At 43.3% G+C, this 19,312-nt stretch overlaps 1 protein-coding gene across 1 annotated transcript in view; it reads left to right on the top strand.

The window, feature by feature from the left end:
• C10H1orf21 (chromosome 10 C1orf21 homolog) overlaps window positions 1-17,024 on the top strand; it is a 47,544-nt gene extending 30,520 nt beyond the window's left edge. Inside the window, exons 3-4 of the mRNA XM_010715839.1 lie at window positions 13,714-13,790; window positions 16,922-17,024. Coding sequence (XP_010714141.1) covers window positions 13,714-13,790; window positions 16,922-17,009 — 165 coding nt within the window. The 3' untranslated portion in view covers window positions 17,010-17,024. The remainder of the gene's footprint in view (window positions 1-13,713; window positions 13,791-16,921) is intronic.
• The last annotated feature ends 2,288 nt before the right edge of the window (window positions 17,025-19,312 follow it).

Here is a 19,312-nt window from a genome sequence, read left to right as displayed (position 1 = left end):
ACTGGGGATCCCTGTGCCAGTTTGGAAAAATGAACCAAGTTTTCATTTTGTTCTCTTATTTACTTTATGGAACTCTTTATTTTTTTTTTATGATTAAGTCACAGAGCCAAACACTGTTGCCGTTTTTTTTTATATCCTACTTCTTCGAGTGCTTTAAAACAGAAAGAATTCAAATCTAGTTCCTATGGCTGCTATGTGTCAAGTTTTTTCCTAGAAAAGCATTGCATTAGCCTGTCCTTGAGCTCGGATAATGCAACAGAAAATTGTTGTTATAAATGTAGGCTTTAGATTCTTGTCATATGTTAATATTTTGTTAATCTGGCACTATAGATTCCCCTGGTTTTATGGCCTCTACTTACTAATCCTGGATTATGTATGTTGATCATTACTATGTGCAGTTATTGAACTTGGTTTTATGATAACGACATAGACCATAAAGCTGAGTTAACTTAAGGAAATAAAAGGTATGCAAATACAAAGCACTAAAATAATAACGAAGACCTTGCTATCGTGCTGGGTGATGATCTGCAGTGGGATATTTGTCATTCAGCTTTTCAGTGAAACCCTGTTGCAAAGTGCTGCTCCAGCGTCACTTCCCAACCAGTCCTGGGTCTCCCTGAACTTCTGGCTCAGCTACTGGAGAGACAGAATGTATTGGATCTGCTCTGAGTTTACAAATGCTGACAGATTAATTTGGAAAGACAGATTGCAAACATGCATCATGGCCACAGTCTGAGTTCTATAAAAGTGATGTATGGCTGGTGCAGAATGATTAAAAAATCGTATCAAGGGAACAGCTTAATTAACTATTCTTGATTAAAGTAGTACAGTATGTGAATTTAATAGCTTGTCTTCAAAAGCAGAATGTGAAATCACTTATTACTGTGGTGTATCTTGCTGGCAAATTGTGAGCTGCCAGAGGTTCCTGTGATTAATTGAGTTTAGAGGAACTTAACACTGGGGTGGGAGATACTGAATCACTATTCTGCTCTTGCTTCAAGCTCATTCCCTCATGCAAGAAAAAGATTGTCTGGAATGAAGTCATGGGAGAGTAGTGAGAGGGTCGAGAGCTGCCAGGGAAGGGAGAGTGCATGGGGGCTGCAAAGCAAGGTCTGCAGTGGGCACCATTAACAAAATGGTGGGCAGGCAAATTGTTAACAGCATCCTTGCTCCAGCTTCCATATGAGTGGAATGTGGGTATCAAGTACTGTTTACAACATTCTAAAGGTTTTCTCCAAAGGTTTTCTCTAAAAATGCTAATACCACGGAATGGATGTTTGCTCTAAAATAGAAGCTTAAATTGTGAAGTATAATGGAGAGCCCAAGGGTGAATTTTGGGAGCAAGTTTTATTGCTGTGGCATGAAGGGCACTGACTGCCTTCGTTATACAACACTTCAGTGTTATTAAAGCTCAAATTCAGCCACACTGATCAATTAGCACCGACATGAAACTAGTGAACTTTATCATTAGGTGATGTCAAAACTGAGCCTAAGTGTTTTCTTGTCTTCTTTAAATTAGTATATACTAACCTCCTGCTTAACCTTTGTTTCAGAATCGAGTATTTACACTTGATTTGCTTTATTCCTTCTGATTCCAATCAGAGTCAGTTTTCAGTGCAATTTTTTCACTGTGTGTAGGTAAATATGCTGTTTGGATGCATGAGCTGTGTACAGCCTGCAGGTCAGATGGGTGAAAATCATGATCTCACAGCAGCCATTGTGGCTTTTAAACTGAGCATCTGCACATCTGCTAAGATTAAAAATCAGGTTTTGTTTGTAGCTAATATGGTATCTTACCTTGACTATGATTAGTGGAAAGTCTGATCGTTGAATAAATCAGCGAGGAGTTACATATGGCCTCTGAGAGATGCTCATTCCTCCCAGCACCCCTCTCTGGGGAGCAGAGCTTACTGCAGTAGGTAGGCTCACTGAGATGAGTTGGACCAGCTGTGCCTGAAGATACTCTACACTACAGTAAGTGAACGTAAAGGGCAAACTTCTTAAGGACAAGTCCCTGTCAACACATTTTTCTTGGAGATGGATTTATTTCAGATGCTGCTGCTGCAGTGACACGTAAGGCACAGTTGTTTTGTACTTTATGAGTGCTTTGAAAAAATTAGCAAATTCCATTAATATTGTGGTCGGTGAACTCATCTGAAGTTGCCTGATGGCACTGTTCTGTATACACAGTGGAAAAATCAATAAATTTAATCCAAGGTAAAACCATCTAGCTCTCTGAAGGAGAAGACTGCCTTGGTTGCTGAGTACTGGAAATCATTGCCTCATACTAATTGAACAGCATCCAGAAGTTGTGTGGCCGAATCTTCCAGACTGATTTGACTCATGGGGTATGGTGACTCCAAATGAAGTATATTTGTCATGCCGCAGTCCTACAGGATTAAGAGCACTTGGATTCATTTGATCTGATGTATTCCAACAATATTAAGCAAGTCCATTTTTTATTGTCCTTTGCACCTTGTATTTTCCTGGCTGTGGAAGTCCAGCATCTTACTTTTTGGAAGCCGAGCTGTGATATGACAAATATTTCTGGCCAGTATTTCTAGCCCTGGCAGGGTTTGAAGAATTCTTGGCTGGCTTTTACAGTAGGCTAATAGCTTAGACCAAATATAACAAGAGGCAGAGTCCAGCATGTAGAATTTAATCATGTTATTTATTATATTATTGTATTATTTTTCTTGTCTTGAAGTTATTCAGTGTTTTCTGGTTTTGTGCTTAATAAGCAGTCATTCTCAAATGTTTTAGTCGATATTTAGATACTAATTAATTTTAAACAAAACATCTGAAAGATGCTTTTGTCTTTCAGCAGAATAATTACGCTTCAAAACTTGCTTTTTAAGTCATTTGGAAGGTCCCACTTATTGAGTGCTTGGGAGGTAGGACTCACTCCTGGAACCTCTTTGCAGCCATATCCATGGGCACCATTTGTAGTCGTGCAAAGACACAGATTGCAAAGATGCTGCACCGATGTGATTAAAGTGAAGGAAATGGTATGAATGCAAAACGGTGAACCCGTTAAGAGAGAGAGAGAGACGTCTTTGTTCTTACTCACAGTAGCATTCAGATGTAAGTAAATAATGTCTGACGAGGTGGGAACAGAGGAGCGCTGCTAATAGTGTGCAGCTTTCCTAAGATGTGAGCTCTGAGGTGGGAATGAGGAGAGAATGTTGTTCCTGGTTGTGTCACTCCCTTGATGTGTTTGGCCTTGGTAAAATTTCATTTCCGTGAACTGGAAGGACTCCTTGCATGGCTAGATTGGCCCTATACCTGTGGCAGTGTACCAGAACTGCATGGCTGGACTTTTGAATAGCAGACCTCAGTAAATGGTCGCAAACCAACTGTGAAAACGCACTCTTAATGAAAGAAGGACCTACCAAGAGATAGATGGCCCTGAGCTCCCCTTGGTCCTTTGGGAGAGCGTGGAGAAAAAAATTTGCTCACCCTGTAAGCTGAAATTAGTGGGGAGTGACTTTAAGCTTCAGGAATTTGGGGCTTAAACTAAACTCTGGAATGGAGGATTAGGAAAACACCCCCTAATCACCTCAGCTGTTTGTCTTCCCAGATAGGCCTTGATAATGTGGTGAGCTTGCTGTCATGGAACACCTATTGAGTTAACAAGTTAATGTGCCCTTCTGGATGTAAATGGAGGAGGGAGATAGCTCTGGGTGAGAAGCCAGAGCAGTCGCCCATAGCTCTGTTGGTGCTCTCTAAGCAGGAGGAGAGACCATGAAAGTTCTGCGGCAAAGGATTTGATACCTGCACTTCCCTATGGGCTGCACAGTGAGGCCCTCTGATGCAAAGGGGCCAGCCCTGGCAGTGCTGAAGCATTGCATATTCATAGTAACTGAATGACTTTAATGCTCCTGGACCATTAATAGGACTGTGCTGCTTTACTGCCTGCTTATTTATAGCTGCACATTTGAGGTGGTGTGTGGCTGCCAGTGTTCGTTTGGAAGATCTGAATAGAGGAGCCTTAGGCTGAAAGGAGTGTGTTCCTTCTGCTCTTATTACAGATACATCTCAGTAGGGTTTAAACATCACAAAACGGGCCTCCCATGCTCTGTCATCTGCAGCATGCCCTTCCTGTCTCTGTGAAGGTTACTTGGGAATCCTTACCGGCTGCAGGCTGTGGGCTGGCTGCTGGGCCTGTCATGCGGCTGGCTGCTTCCCCACCTTCCTTCTCGGCCTTCCTTCCCTGCTCACCTTAGCCAGCCGTTCTGACACACAGGCAGTGTTTTTGCTGGGGTAGATCAGCCTGCTTGTTGAAGGCTGAGTGTGCTGCTGATGTACAAATTATTGTCCAGTCCTGGCAGCTTGCAACACGTGCCTTTTTCCAGGGCTGCCCTTCCTAGAGAAAGGCCAAGGAAGGATTACGTTCTGTTGTGGGCTGTTGAGAAGTTGTGAGTTCATCACACGGAATAAAAGACCTTCTGTGGCCTCTGGTTGAACACGTGTAAGCAATCTGCAGAGAGCTCCGACAGCCCCGTCTTGGCTGCTTTGTTTTGTCACAGACATGAGCAGGTGAGAAATACTCGTCAGTGTATCGCTGTGATTGCAAAGTAGATTTTATTTATTTTAATGTTCTCAGTAGCGATCAGGGAACGTTCCTGGCTTATTGCAGCTGCTATGCTTGTATTTGGCTCATCCTGTTACAAAAATGCAGGGGGATTATGGGGCTTTGGTGGCTTTAATAAAATCTATTTCTGCTGTTAGGATCATTGATGTGGTATATGACTTGAATTAAAGTTCTCATTATCGCATTAAGATGAAACAAGGAGTTAATTAAGTGTAGGGAAGTAATTGATAAAACTGCAACATGCAGTGAAAAATGAGACTGTATTTTTGCACTAAACCCTTGCGTTCTCCCACTTGTAAGTACCATTCCTATGAATGTGCATTGGAGTGTGCTTCTAATTCAGGCAGAAAGCTTTCATGTTTGGCAGTACTGCACCTCTTGGTAGTAATGTGGTGGCACAGCATTTTCTGAACATTCTTTTGATGGAAAAAACCTGTTAAATTATAGAGCTACTTTTCCTACCTTTGCACTTTCGTGGCTTGAAAAGAAAACTATGTTAAAACTTGGCTTCTGGAAGTGGCTGAAAGTCAAGTTGCAGATTTGAAAACTGGTTTTGATTCGAAACAGAAAAGTTGACGATGATATAAGAATGTATGTTTTGGTTGCATGTGATTTTTGTTAATTTTAGGAAGACATGTTGGGCCGTGAGTCATGGAATGTGCAGATATTTTACATTAGGACCATTCTTTTTCTACCACATTATTGTTTTGGTTTAGTTTTAGTAATCCAAGGGTTGAGGCAGGAAGACAGATGACCCTTAGCAGCTCTTTGGCTGCTAAAGTGGAGTTGCACTGTTGAGCAATGTACTACACAGCTTATGTACCCATTAGAAATGTCAAGCTCAGTTTATTTCTTCTGGAGCATTTATTTACCTTGGGTTTTCTGATATATGAATGCTCAGTGTGTAGATGTACTCTGAATATTTGGTAGTAAAGCTTATGATAATTTCATCTGCAAACCATGGTGCGCAGTAACAAAGTAAGCGCATCCTGAGAAGGCTCACACACGTCTGAGAGTCTTGAACCAGTGCTGCCTCTTTTTGAAAGAGTTGGGCTCTAATTCCCAAATACATGATCTAACCTGTTTTGCAAAGCTAAGCTTCTTTTCTTTTTTCTTTTTTTTTCGTGAAACCTTGAGAGTAAAAATGGTTGGTGGAGCTGCATGCAGTTTCTGTCCATTTGCTTATGAGTCTCAGACAGAGCCTGCGGAGAAATGCAATCTCTGAATGTGGGAGGTTAACCTCACTGGTTTTTAGATGCCACATCAAAAACAAGAGCATCTCCTGCTCTCCGATGTGGCAATACACGTGATACATCCTGACTTCAGTAAGGCTTTAAATGCTGTGACCAAAATGAGAAGCAAACTCTGTAGGCAGATGGGAAAGAGCCCAGAGGGGAGTGACAAGAATAGGAGGCTTAGCAAACATAAGCTCTAATGGAAGGTGGAATGAATTGATTTGTTTAGCCTAAAAATACAGAAGGAAAAGGCAAGTCACTTGGTGCAGAAAAGGTTGCTTTAAAAGGCAGGACAGACAGCTTTCCTCCATGACCACAGACAAATGCCAGAAGATATCGGGCAAAGATTTAAGTTGATTATTAGGACAGACATTGGAACTTTCAGGGAGGTCGCAAAGTGAAAGACAGGCTGTTGAGAAAACCCACAGGACTGGGATTTGGAGAATGGATTAGACAAAAATCCTTGAAGTAGTTTAGATATGTGCCCTCAGGTGGTGCAATTAGACAATACTCTGAAATACCTTCCTTTAGTGCTGGCTGAGACTATGGGAAGCTGTCAGATGACAGAGCTTGCAGAGTTTCATGATGGTGTTTTCTTGGAGAAAAGATGTACAACTTTCTGGCAAAAGAGAGCAGAGCTCCTTTTGAGTCTTTTCTGTGCCCACACCTACCCATGAGGCTTGGGAAGAAGTAATGCAGAGAGATGATGGGCACTTTAAAATCAGATGGGACAGTAAAGGGCTTATCAGGCACAGAATCACTCAGTTACTGTTGAGTCACAGAATCATTAAGGCTGAAAAAAACCACTGAGATCATCTAGTATAACAGTCAATATCTGTTAGACATCAGTATTTCCAGGCCTGTAATTGGATCTTAATGGAGTTTTTTTTTAATCCAGTATTGGTTTGGATATCTTCCAATCTGCAGTATTGTGGGTATCCCAAGCTATTTCTCATTCATCCTGGATGGAATATGTTTGCTCTGTTGGTGCCCCTTTTTGCTAACACCCAGGAGACACATTTATCTGCTCATCTTCCAGGTAAACTTAGCACAAAAACTCAGCTTCCATTACTGATTTAAACAGCTTATAACATATTTGAGCCGTCTATGATTGCCTTTCATTCTGCTGTATATCATATCTATTCTCAGTATCACTCAAGTAAATTTGTTTGGGGAATTCATACAAAATCCATTTCTGAGGGTTAGAAACTCAGAAAGCGAGCAGGCTGCTGTGTTCTTTGTGAAATAAAAATGTTTCTTTCTGCTATTTGTGGAAAAACAAGGCAATGAAAAGATCGTACAAATCCATAACTCAGGTTCCATTCACACCATAATACTCTTGTATATCCTAGTACATGTCAAACTTAACAATATTCACACTATTAAGTTCTTTGAAGTGTAAGTTTTACCCATGCTTAGGAAAATTGCCAGGTAACAAGAACTGTAGCTTTGTTCTGTTGGGTCTTAAATCCTGTGTCCTGTACAGCTTTCAAAGTTAATGCAAACAAAACAGCCGCTGAGAAGATCAAAATACAGGCATTTAAGTATGTGCCAGAGATGACATTTACACGATTGCAATCTACCAAAAATTTAAAAATGTTCACCTTGGACAGAGAATGAGAGTTTATTGTAGTGAATCCTTGCTGTTTTGGAACGTACATGGCTGTGTTTTTGTTCCCTTCATCAGACTCACAGCAAGTGGAAGACGCAGTTGGCCAGCAGTGGGCATTCTGCAGCAGCACACTGCCTGCTGCATGCGATGCTCCACATGTTCAGAGTGTTTCCTGTGATGTCAGGCTGTGGGAATTGGAAAAACGTTGTGGGAATAACTGGTGTGGGAGTGCCTGTGTGTTAGGGACGCATGGAGATGGTTTCTGTATTGATGCTGCTGCTTTATGCATGAGAACCAGCCCTGCAGGCTGTGCATCTCAAAACCTTCCCATTGCAAGCACATTTGTATTGATGAGTAGTGCTACTGTAATTTTTCTGCCATGACCCTGGTCAGGAATACTTCTAGCAGTTGTTTATTCTGCTTGCGTTTGGTTTAACTGATTTTCTTGATTTGCACCATGTTTTCTAATTAGTTCAGTTTTTCCTCCTTGCTGACTTGCAAGCGACGAACACAGAAGAGATCTGTGTTTACAGTTGAGCCTTCGATTCATCTCTGGTTGTACAAGGGGCAAAAATATCTTGAGAAAAGAGTAATGAACGTTCATCAATGATTGCTGAACATTTATGAGACCAGGCAGTGGATGCTGGCACAGTGAGGGGTTGGTGGTGCTCCTCAGCAGTGGTGACAGTGACAGTGGGTCCCCTCTGTTGGTGCAGGTTTTCACAACCGTAGCATGCAGGGTCGTCTTCATTGCTGCATAGCTAACGGTGGTGACTGATGAAAACGTTGTTGTGTAGCTGGGAATTTGCCCTACTGCAGCTACTGTGCTCATTCTATCTGTGTAGTTTCAGTGGAAATAAATAGGATTTACTTTCAGAGAGACCCTACGTATATGCGGCCCAAGACAATTCCTCTTCACTCAAAGCAGCCTAGGCAAGCCAAAAGGTTGGGCACCCATGGGGTGATGTATGGGAGCATTCAGAGTGTGTTTGTCATTGGTCTTGGCTGGTTCTGTCTGTGCAGGAAGGTCTCAGGATGCTGTGCTTGTCTGTGCTGTTGGAGGCATCTTTCAGGGTGGATGGAGGCACATTCTGCAAGCAGGCTGGCAAAGCCCAGTCTCTCCTCAGAAAAAATTTTGCATCCAGCTATTTAAAAAGCCTGGAAATGACGCATCTGGCTCTCCAGATATTTTCTCTTGCGTGTCTTTGAAGGACGTAAAGCTTTTCAAACCCATCCCACTAAGAACCTCTGCAAAAATTGCAGTAGCAAAAACCTGCTTGCCATTCCAGCAAAGTGCCTTCTTGGAGCACAAACTAATGGGTATGTGTCCTGATGCAAACAGGCTGCTTAACACACCAGATTGCTTCTAAGGCTCTATGTTATTTATTCCTGGTCATAAATGTTTTACAGACTTCATGCCATGCCCTTGTTTCATGCTTAATGCCAGCTTTTTCCACATTACTACACTTGCTGGAAAACTACTTTCAGGAGATCTGCATGAAAAATTTGAGGGCACGAGTAATATATACATTTACTATAAATAACTATATTTCTGTAAAAAGCTTGTTGAGTGGGAGAGAATAATTAATGACACAGGCTTAATAAGCAGTAAGATAACTTTGAGCCAGGGTGGCTGTACTGTCCAGAAGACTGACATACCTGCAAAAGAGCAAAAGTAAGGTTGGTTGTGCTTTCTGTTGCTAAGAGCCCTAAAATCCTTTAAAGTTTCCTCCAGAGCCAGTCTGGTCTTGTAAGTTGTCAGTAATGTATTTTTTTAAAACTCGATCCATCTATTTTTTATTCGCTAGATAAAACTTCCAACCACCCTGATGTACCAAAGCCATTAAAGATGGGGTGTGTTCGGAGGGTTGGTGAGCAGGTCTCCATTTTCTTTGCAGTATTTCTGGGCATCTCTCAGTGTGAGCAAATATCCTTCGTGCCCTGAAGCAATCCCAAGCTATGTGCTGTACAGAATGGCGAGGGGTAGTTTTCAGGTTCTTGCAGAGCAGTTGCACAGGGGTCATTCCTCAACTTATTTTTGCACGCAGTTGCCTTCTGGAAATCTTGCAGACATTCCCCTTTATCTGCCTCCCATCCTGGAGTACCACCGAAACTGGAGGAGCTGAGAAGCCCTGATGTTCAGGGCAGTGCCATCCTCCTGCTGCAGAACAGAGGCACTTTGCAGGTGATTTCTACTTTTCTGGAAGGGACCCCTTGAAGTGTGAAGTTTGGCAGCGTATCTGCATGAAGGAGCTTGGAGATAGAAACATTTTTATTTTTCTGGATGGGAAGATTCACACGTGCAATCCCCGCAGAGGGTGAAACAAGAATAAAATGGCAAAGTTCAGCTGAGAGGTTCTAAAGGAAATGGCTGCTCGTATTTATCATTTCTGTTTCTCACCAGTCGTTTTGTCTGCTTAGCTGCCTTCGTTTCCTGCCTTCGTTCCATCTCTTCCTACATCAGTATTTCAGTTCATCTTTAGCCTTCCTGGCATGTGGTTCTAAAAAATGCATTGGAATTCCCATGACCAAGTAGTCCAGGCTTTCTAATATGCACAGTGAAGGAGGAGGGGTTGAAAAGCTGATGGGGAGGTTTAAAAACTTCTTGCTGTTAGACCTAGTAAATATTAATGCCTTTAAAAATCCTTTTGTGGTCGGAAATTCTCTTTTATTTTATTTTCTGCTCTTCGGTGGTCATAAAATCACAGAATGGCCTGGGTTGAAAAGGACCACAATGCTCATGTAGTTTCAACCCCCTGCTATGTGCAGGGTCACCAACCAGCAGCCCAGGCTGCCCAGAGCCACATCCATGAACTGTATTTAGGTATTGCAGAAGTCCTTTGACTCTCTCCAGAGGGAGCTCTTTGCTTCCTCTTCCTTTTTTTCTTTTCTTCTCAACTTTACATTTTTGGATGGATTTTTCACATTTGTTTGGATCCCTCAGCCTTACTTACCTAATGAGCATAATTGGCTCATTAGGTTTTCTGCTAGTAATCACCCCTGATCTTAGCTTCTTCAAAGGCATTTAAAAAAGCAGCTACAAATTACTTACTGCTCTAACTCATCTTACTTTCAGCTGAATGTGCAAGCCAGTGAATAAGCCAATCTAAGGAAAAAGCAGATCCTTCCAGCCCTTGTAATCAATACTTTAAATTGTATTTTGCTGAGTAAGATTGAATAGGTGCGTGTGTGTGCTCTCCTCCATATTCCGCATTTCTGGAGCTGCAGTCCATACAGTAATATCACCCAGTTATAGCTGGCAAGGAGGATGAGTTTCAGGATGACTGCAATGAGTTGGAGAAAGCTATAGGCTGCTGATAAGGGCATAGGATTTCTTCCTGCCAAATCTGGCTTACGATCCTGGCGTTTCTGCAGGCTGCATGCATGATGTCGGCAGGGTTCAAAGAATCTGATTTTTTTCCAGCAATACCTGCCCACATGTTTCTACCTCCCTTTTCTTTCCATGCTTGAGTGGCCACGATTTCAACCTGAAATCTTCAGGCTTTGAGCTCTCCCTGTCCGTTATGTAAGGGTAAAACTTAACAAACCTACTCAAAAAATTATTTTTTGGTGTCAGATTTATTGAGAATGATCTTTTGTAGGGAGAAGGCACCATGAGCAAGCCCTTCATTCTTAGCTGAAGAAATCAAGCCTGATATCTATTACAAGGTGCTGCCCAGGACTGGGGCAATGCGTGCATCAGCCACGGAGCAGCGCCAGCACCCACTGACTGCTTTCATGCATCCATCAGCCTGTATGAAAGCCCACACTGTGTCCTATCAGCAGTCACAGACGTCTGGGAGGGATCAGAGTTTGTGCCAACGTTGGCTTTTCTCACAGCTGATGTTGAGAGACTTACTGTGGAAGAGTGATGAGCATCATCCCTGATGGCACGGATAGGAGGAAGGTGGGCTCAGCACCATCCACACTCCAACAGAGTCAATGCAAAGAGGCTCATTTTGCTGGCATGCAGTTCTCCTGTTCTGTGGCTTTTCCCCTGTCTGGTTGCATATTTTTTCGATTACCATAACTTTAGAGGGAAACGATTGAAGACCAACATGCGACTGCTGGTTAATGAAAATCAGCCATTGGGTGGCAGAATTGCTAATTGCACCTTTAATTGATTTCTTTCTGGCCGGTTTCATCAGCTAAGGAGAAAAACACATGGAACAAAATGTAGTCTCTTCATTAAATACGTTGGTGTTTATGAGAGCATCTTGCTCTCAGCCTTGCATTATGAAGCCCTGTGTGTGGCCACACGTGTGAAGGGAGTTGAGTTGTTGGCAGCTCACCTCTGTCCTTCTGTAGACACTTTAAGAAAATACCTGAAGTACCAGTGCTGCTGGAGATGGCTTTGGAAGCATCAGGGGAAATGCTGACAGAGATTTAATTATAATGGCAGTAGTGGCTGTTGCTGTGTTAATAGCAGCTGGTGGTGCAGTCACTGCCATCTGTTAATGCCCCGAAATTGTGATATGGCACATCCTTTATGGAGGAATTAACAAGAATTTACGTATCTATCAAATGAAATCACCTTGATTTGCTGACAGCTTTACCTTGATAATGATTAATTGCAAAATAATGGGGAGTTAAATGTACCACTGTGAGCATTTTTACCATAGGCTAGCTAATGCCCCTGTCTAAGTACAGCATCCTGGAGGGTTTATTTTTGAAGTGCTGGTGAGGGGCATTATTTGATGCATTTCCTTCCAATAATCCGTATAAGCAGAGCTAGATTAAAGGCTGAATTTAGCATATTAATTTCTATTTGCAGCAGATTAGGACTCTAAAAACACTTGTGGTTCTGCCGATGCATGCTAACTTCTGAAATGTTAATGACTGACTCTTATGCTTCAGAAAGAGAGAAGAATAAGGCTGAACTGAAAGAAGTGCCTCTGCATCCCAGGTTGGGTGATCCTGGGGTAGGAGAACGCCAAATGGATGGGCTGACCAAGTGTGTGTCTCATGGCTCCCAGGTCATCTGGCTGTGCTCTAAGTTAGAGTCCAAGCCATTCATTTCTGATGAATCAGTTTCTCTTCCAAGTGATGGAGGGGAATATTCCATTTGAGTATACTCTGAGGAGTTATTTTTGAGTATCAGCTTCTGTCGAAGCCTTTATTTTGGTCAGTGTGATGAACTGTCAGTGCCATAAATAACAGTGAAAAATGAAGGACCGAGCCAATTTGGGGCCCTGTTGGTTTTCATTTCCCTCCCAACTCCTTTTGTTTGTTCCTGCTGAACAGCAGATGGAGGAGGTGACATGTTCTCTGGTTAGGTAAAGGAATTGTAAGTCATAAATAATGGAAGAGTGTTAATTATCAGAAGCAGTAGGAGGGAAAGAGTAAACTTTGCACTATTGAAGTCAAGTAAACTCAAAATCTATTTCCTTCTTCCTGGGTAAGTAAGTCAGTCACTCACCGTTAGAATCATGGAGTCATTGGATCACCAAGGTTGAAGAAGACCTACAAGATCATCCAGTGCAGCTGTCTGCCTATCACCAGTAGTTCTCACAACTATAAAATGATTTTAAAGCAAATGGTTCTGTCTTGTTCTGCTGCTTTGACTTTCCAGTGCAGGATCCAAGAGAAGCTGTGGCTGGGGCAGATGGATGTTTGGTAGGACTTGGGATAGAGGCTTCTTTCTCCCTCACTTTATTTTCATGCAAGGCACTGTTTTCTGTTAGGGAGGATTAGAAGGCATGCATTAAACAGCGTTAAATTTGCTGAGGCAGTTGATGCTTACAGCTCTTGTAGAATTATTCATTAAAATATTAAATGCTAGACAGCCTGCCTTTTTTTAAATTCAGTGATTTAGTGTCCCTCTTAAAAATCACATTGTGTGATTCAGACATCTAAAGACTAAATAAGACAAAACAAAACCATCAAAATTACCCACAGAAGCGTTAATTCTTGGGTTTGCATTTCCTAAGTTGTCACTGAGGTGGTGGGGATGGATTTGCTTGGCAGGAAGGCTGCAAGTTTGACTCAGCTCCCTCCCACCAGCTATCCCAAGCACACCATGCAGACTGGAGGGGCTGCGTCCTTCTGCAGGGAATGTTTCACAGTTTCCCACCCAGGACGATGGCCCTGCATCTCACAAGGCTGTAGCATCAGTGGTGTTGCCTTCAATTTTGTTTCTGGTGAGCTTTTCTCATTTGGTTGCACAGGTGGCAAGGAGCAGCAGAGTGTGACACTGTGATGAGAAATGCTTGCGTGCTTTGTTGCTTGATAAATGCTGATGGTATCTCTGTTGTGTTTTCTGTGTGTTCCAGGAAAAAAGTGCCAGTTCAAATGTAAGACTTAAATCTAATAAAGAGATCCCAGGATTAGTACATCAACCCAGAGCAAAGTAAGTTCAGTTGGTTTTATTTAATTTTAATACAAACAATTGCAGAATTGAAGTAGTATCTGTGGCCCAGTTAAGCCAGTTGGTGGTTCGAGCAGCCCTAAATCCATACCCACTTTACCTAAATCAGGTAAGAGCAATGTTGGCATCAGCCTCCTGCAGTGTCTTGTCCCTTGTACAGCTGAGATGCAGGACCTCAATGTGTGTGAGATGCACCTTGCCATGCCTTACAGGAATACCATACTGTGTTACTTCTCAGTTTTTCATATTTTACACACAGACAAACATATATGTGCACTGGTGTTCCTGAAAACTAGCTGCTAAGTTCCCAGGGAAGCTTTTGCTGGCTCTCAGCTTATGGTAGCAGACATAGAGCCTGTCAGACCCCTGGGAGAGCCCTTCCATTTCAAGCAGTGAGGTTGTTCCTTGGAATGAAGGCTGATTCGCAGCTGAGATGGCCTGGCTGAGAGCAGTCCACGTGGCATATGCTATGAAATATTTAGCTCCTATGGCAGGGCTGTTACTGATGGTAGTTACTTGTTTCTTATCTAATTCACCATTATGTTTTAATCACTAATTGGATTGAAAATAACACTATGAGGAGCTATATATCAGGTTCTTAACAGAGAGACGATAAACCTTTGCTGCTGAGTTTTGAACATCAGCAGTAATGCTGTTCTTTATGCTCTGCCTTCAGGACACTTATTAACTTAAACTTGCCACATACCAAGTGCACTGTATGCAGTTTCACTAATTTCCTAATGAACTGACAGTGTAAGTCAGTCTCCTTTCAAACAGAGGAGACAAAGTGCTTTGGATGTAATTGCAAAGAAATTTGCAGCAAGGAGGTGAGGGTAGAACCACCATTCAGCAAAGCAAAGCTGTGCTTCATTACTGCGGCCTGCTCCTTCCCAGCAGGGTCAGAGATGTATTCCAGTGCTTTGATATCAAGCACAGTTGTCTTCTTCTGTGCCTGCAAGTGTTAGTCAGCCTGGGCCAGAAGGAGCCCTTCTTTTTGAAGAGTCCCCTCTTCTAGTGCATCCCGGGCAGCGTGGGAAAGGGCAGCTTAGCTAAAGGAGCAGAAACAGACAGGTAAATGGTAAGGTGTTTCTTTTAGCACTCTTGCAAGAATGGGTGTTATTTCAAAATGAAAAGCAGACTACATTACCAAAGTAAGGGCTTCTCCTGTACATAGGAGGATTTAGATTTCTACACCTGCAGCCCTGAAATTCTAAAGCAATGTGTAAGGAGCCAGCAGTAAACTTAGGGGGACTTTGGCAAGGCCGAGGAGCCGGTCCTTCCTTGCCATGCTGGGTGCTAGTGAAGCTGTACCTTCGTGGGGCTTCGTCCTTGCATCTTGCCCTTGCAAACCAACTCAGCTGACATCTTGGAGAATCCCATTTTTTGGTAAAATGTGTTCCATCAGCCAGGCACGGAACATTTAAAACATAAATGTGCTTCCTGATGTTTTCTGATTTCTTTCTGGGGAAAAAGAGTTCTTCTGCTTCAATGCGGTGCTTTTCTCTCTCAGTATTTTTCCCTGCTAAGGATTTTATAATTTCCCACGGCTCCTCAAAACACGCACACTGTCACATTTGTGTGCTGCAGCTTTAGATCTCAGGGCAATTTTACTGCTTGGTTAAACTTTTCTGAGGATCGTGTCCTGTCCCCAATGGGAATTCTGATGTTTATGGCAGTGCAATACCTTTTTATCCCTTCCACTTAGCTTTCTTACTAACCATGGTTGAAGTGAGCAGTCTGATTTGACCCAAAACTGGATCTTCGACGGCACGAAGGCAAAAGCATGTTTCCAGAGCTCTCTCCATCTCACGATACAGCAAGAGCTGTGCTTCAGTGGGGATGCTTCCCCTCCCTGCTGTACACTGCAGGTCCCTCGAGGTCTCTGCTGGGGCTGAGTTCCTGCATCCCCTTACCCATTGGGTGTACCAGCATTACAATAGGGCTTGTGGTCACGCTCCTTCCATCTGCTGAGAAATCTCCATGTTTTGGTCATCAGAGCAGCAGCCTTTGCCAACAGCTGTTTCTGTCCAATGGTGACACTTGGGGATTGAATTCTGCAATCTGCTGGGGACTCCAAGTGTAGGAATTTTTCATCTGCTTCCGAAAGTTACATTATCATCTGTAAAGTGAGTGGGTCTTCAGGGCCAGGAATCTGCCTGCCCAGAGGACAGATGGCAGGGTTTGCTGCCCCATACAAGCATTTTCTCCCCATTACCATTGAAGAAAAGCTTCAAGATCTACGTGCCCTTCAGACTACCTGGCATCGCTGTTATGACTGGCACCAGTCTCCCATTCCTTCTCCCTCTGCTCTCTTTCCTTCCTGCCTTCAGTGCCTGGCATTTCTCTGCAGACCCCACATGCCCAGGCTTTGCTGCAGTTCCAGAGGATGCTCCACCCCTGTGTTGCAGAAAGGATGTTGTTATTTCAGGAAAGAGGCTCTTACCACCCCATAGCATAAATAGAGCAGACACACCCCAAGTATTGTCTGCCTCACATCCTCACCTTCATCTCCTCACTCTTTCCCTTTGTGTCTGCCTTTGCTGTATTTTGGGATCCCAGGACACCCCTGGGGAAGAGCTTGTTGTCTTGTGCTACCATCAAGTGTTTGACAGCCAAAAGTGGTCTTTTCCAGCCCTATCCACTTATGCAGAACCCCCTCACTAAATGCTGAGCCTCTTGATGCTGTAGATTTGATTGGTGTGAATGGTCTGTGGGGTCACCCAAGCTGAGCCTGAGGCCACACGTGAGTACTTGCCCACCTGTAGTGGGGCAGGGAGGTTTTGCAGAACAAGGCTGTGATTCAGACCTTCATCTCACATTGCAGGCACTTTGTGCTGGTGAAGCTGGCAGTCTTCAGCACTTTGTTTTGAGGGGGCTTTTCTAGCCCAAGGAAAGGCAGTGGGTTGTGAGGTTTCCTCTGGATGGGTGTGGATGCTGGTTACCATCCCAAGTCTAGCACACATGCAGAATCAAATGCAAGAATGTCTTCTGTAGAGCAAAATCATGAAGTGATTTATTTTTCCGTGGGGTGAAAACTTAAAGCTGGGTCAGTGTGAGTGTTTTTTAAATGGAAAAAGTTCTGTTGGTACTGATGCTCTGCCTTTGCTTTTCAGCATGCACATCTCTGAAAGCCAACAAGAATTCTTCAGAATGCTTGATGAAAAAATTGAAAAGGTAAGGAGCTGCAAAGTTCTGTTTTGATCCTGTTTTCCCAGCTCTGTGGGGAGGAAAAGTGGGCACTGCTGCAGCATCTGTGTCCTACACACTCCAAGGGTCTTGAATAAATGCACTTATCCTGTAAATATAGAGCTGCTTTCTGTCAAGCATCAGCTTCCAGAATGTGAAATGCATCACCTCCAAGGAAATGAGTTTTCCAAAGAAGTGTTTTATCTACAGACCAGAGCATCTGATGGCTGTATCTAGTTATTAGAATTCAGGTTAGTTTTGTTTTCTAGGTTTGTTCTGGGGCAGTAATGCCATTTGTTCACCAGCTGCCACGTTGGAGATGCAGCTGACTGTCTCCTCTCTTTGGATCCTTGCAGATGTTCTCTGGGGCTCTTACACTGCTTTGCTATATAGACCAGGGGACTGCCAATTAAGATGAAATATGCTGTCTTATGTGTCAAAGAGACAGACAGCTCCTGTGCATTTCAAGCTGCTGACGTCATCTAATATAGATGAGTTACATGAGTTACCGTGAGTGTGATAAGAATTACAGAGAAAATTAAAAGTGTATTTTGGACTCAGCAAAAAGAGGGCTGGCTGAAATAATTTTGGAATCCAGAAGACACAGGCTGAAGGCTTGGCAACTGAAAATAAATAGTGTTTATGAGTCCTAGAGGTCAAAAAAGCCTTGATACAAAGACCTGGAGAATTTCCCTAAGAGAAATTGCATCCCTTATTGGCACCCATTATGTGCCATGTTCCTAGCTGCAAGTATTGGCAGAGCTGATTTTACTTCTGTAAAAATGGCCCAAAGGTAAAAATCAGAATGTCAAACACAGTGCAGCATGCTTCTGCCTACCAAAATTCAATGTCAAAACACTGTGAGGCATTTGAAGGGAGGCATCTGTTAGTGTTTGAGTGTCTGTCCTTATGAGAGGAGCTAGAACCGAACTTGATGTAATTATGAAAATTAAATCCATCGAATTTTGTAGGAAGAAATCCCAGTATAAAGCTCAGTGCTGAATGCTGAGCTGTGAAGGCAGTCAGCTGCATTTTGGTTCTGCTGGGTCAACTGAACCTTTTTGCAGGGTGCCAGAATGTGGAGGGAAAAAAAAATAAAAAATGGAGGGAGAGAAAACTGATGAGAAGACAGAGATATAATATGGGAGGTATGGAGTAGCTAGACAGTGTGTGGAAAGGAGAAATTGTGTATCCAAAGCAAGGCACAAACCCCACAAGGAGGTGCAAGTGGCACCAGATAAAGGGCAATGTCTATGTGCCCAGGGCAGGAATGGGCAGCACCTGGGGGAAGCTGCTGCACTCATCCTGGTGGGAGAAACCTGGCTGTGAATTACTGTCTGTGGCTGTGAAGGTCAAACCATATCCTTGTTATGAGTCCTGGTCTTCACCGCATTGAGTTTTCTCCTGAGTGCAATCACTGCAGGCTCAAGACCTTAAACTTGAACATGCTTTGGGTTCTGTTCCATCAGGGCTTCTGGGAAGGCGTGGAATAAAGGAAATGTCAACAACCAGTTTGGAAAACTTGCTTTATTTAGCATCTTGACAATGGCCATCACAAATAAAAGGCTCAAAAATGACTGCTTTCTCTGAATCCTGCCTACGGAGCAGTGAATGATCATCAGAAATTCTTATTTAAATAGATATCATTCCTGTAGGCCGAGGCACAGTGTGTAGGACTGGTTCCATCCCTCCTGCTTACTGGTTGGTGTTTGGGTAGAAGAGAAATATCCCAAGGGCTCAAGGGGTTTTTGCACAGGCCACGTCCTCCTTCCTCAGCATTGCCTGGAGAGCTGATAAACTTTGTCCTTACTGATAAAAATCCCATTAGGGAATAAGGTGTAGACAAAAGCTTTTGTTCTGAAAACAAACTGAAAAAAAAATGTCCTCTCAGATCAACATATAACCCAAGGTGAAACTGGTGATTTTCTTGTGCAAGCTGCCCTGCCAGGCTGCCTTTGCTCCGGTGTTGTTCCTGTCTGCCATAAAACAAACTGCCTTTTGTCATCAGGCTTTGCAACAGAGCTGTGTTCCACCTGGGTGGTGGCAGAGAAGGGCAGGGGATGGAGGAGCAGCTGCAGGGCCGCTTGGGTTCCTTGCTCCCTCCCAGTGCCATCCATCTTCCCTCAGCTGCTGGGCTGGCAGGAGGCCGGCCTGGTGCCTGCAGTGTGGGAAACCAAGGAACCAAGGGTTTCCCTGCAAAAAAGAGAATGATAGAATGGTTTGGGTTGGAAGGAACCTCTAAAATCATCTGGTTCCATCCCCTTGCTATAGGGAGGGACACCTCCCACCAGATCAGGTTGCTCACAGCCCCATCCAGC

This window comes from Meleagris gallopavo, chromosome 10 (assembly GCF_000146605.3).
Source record: "Meleagris gallopavo isolate NT-WF06-2002-E0010 breed Aviagen turkey brand Nicholas breeding stock chromosome 10, Turkey_5.1, whole genome shotgun sequence".
Lineage (NCBI taxonomy): Eukaryota > Metazoa > Chordata > Aves > Galliformes > Phasianidae > Meleagris > Meleagris gallopavo.
This window is presented reverse-complemented; position numbering and strand designations above follow the sequence as displayed.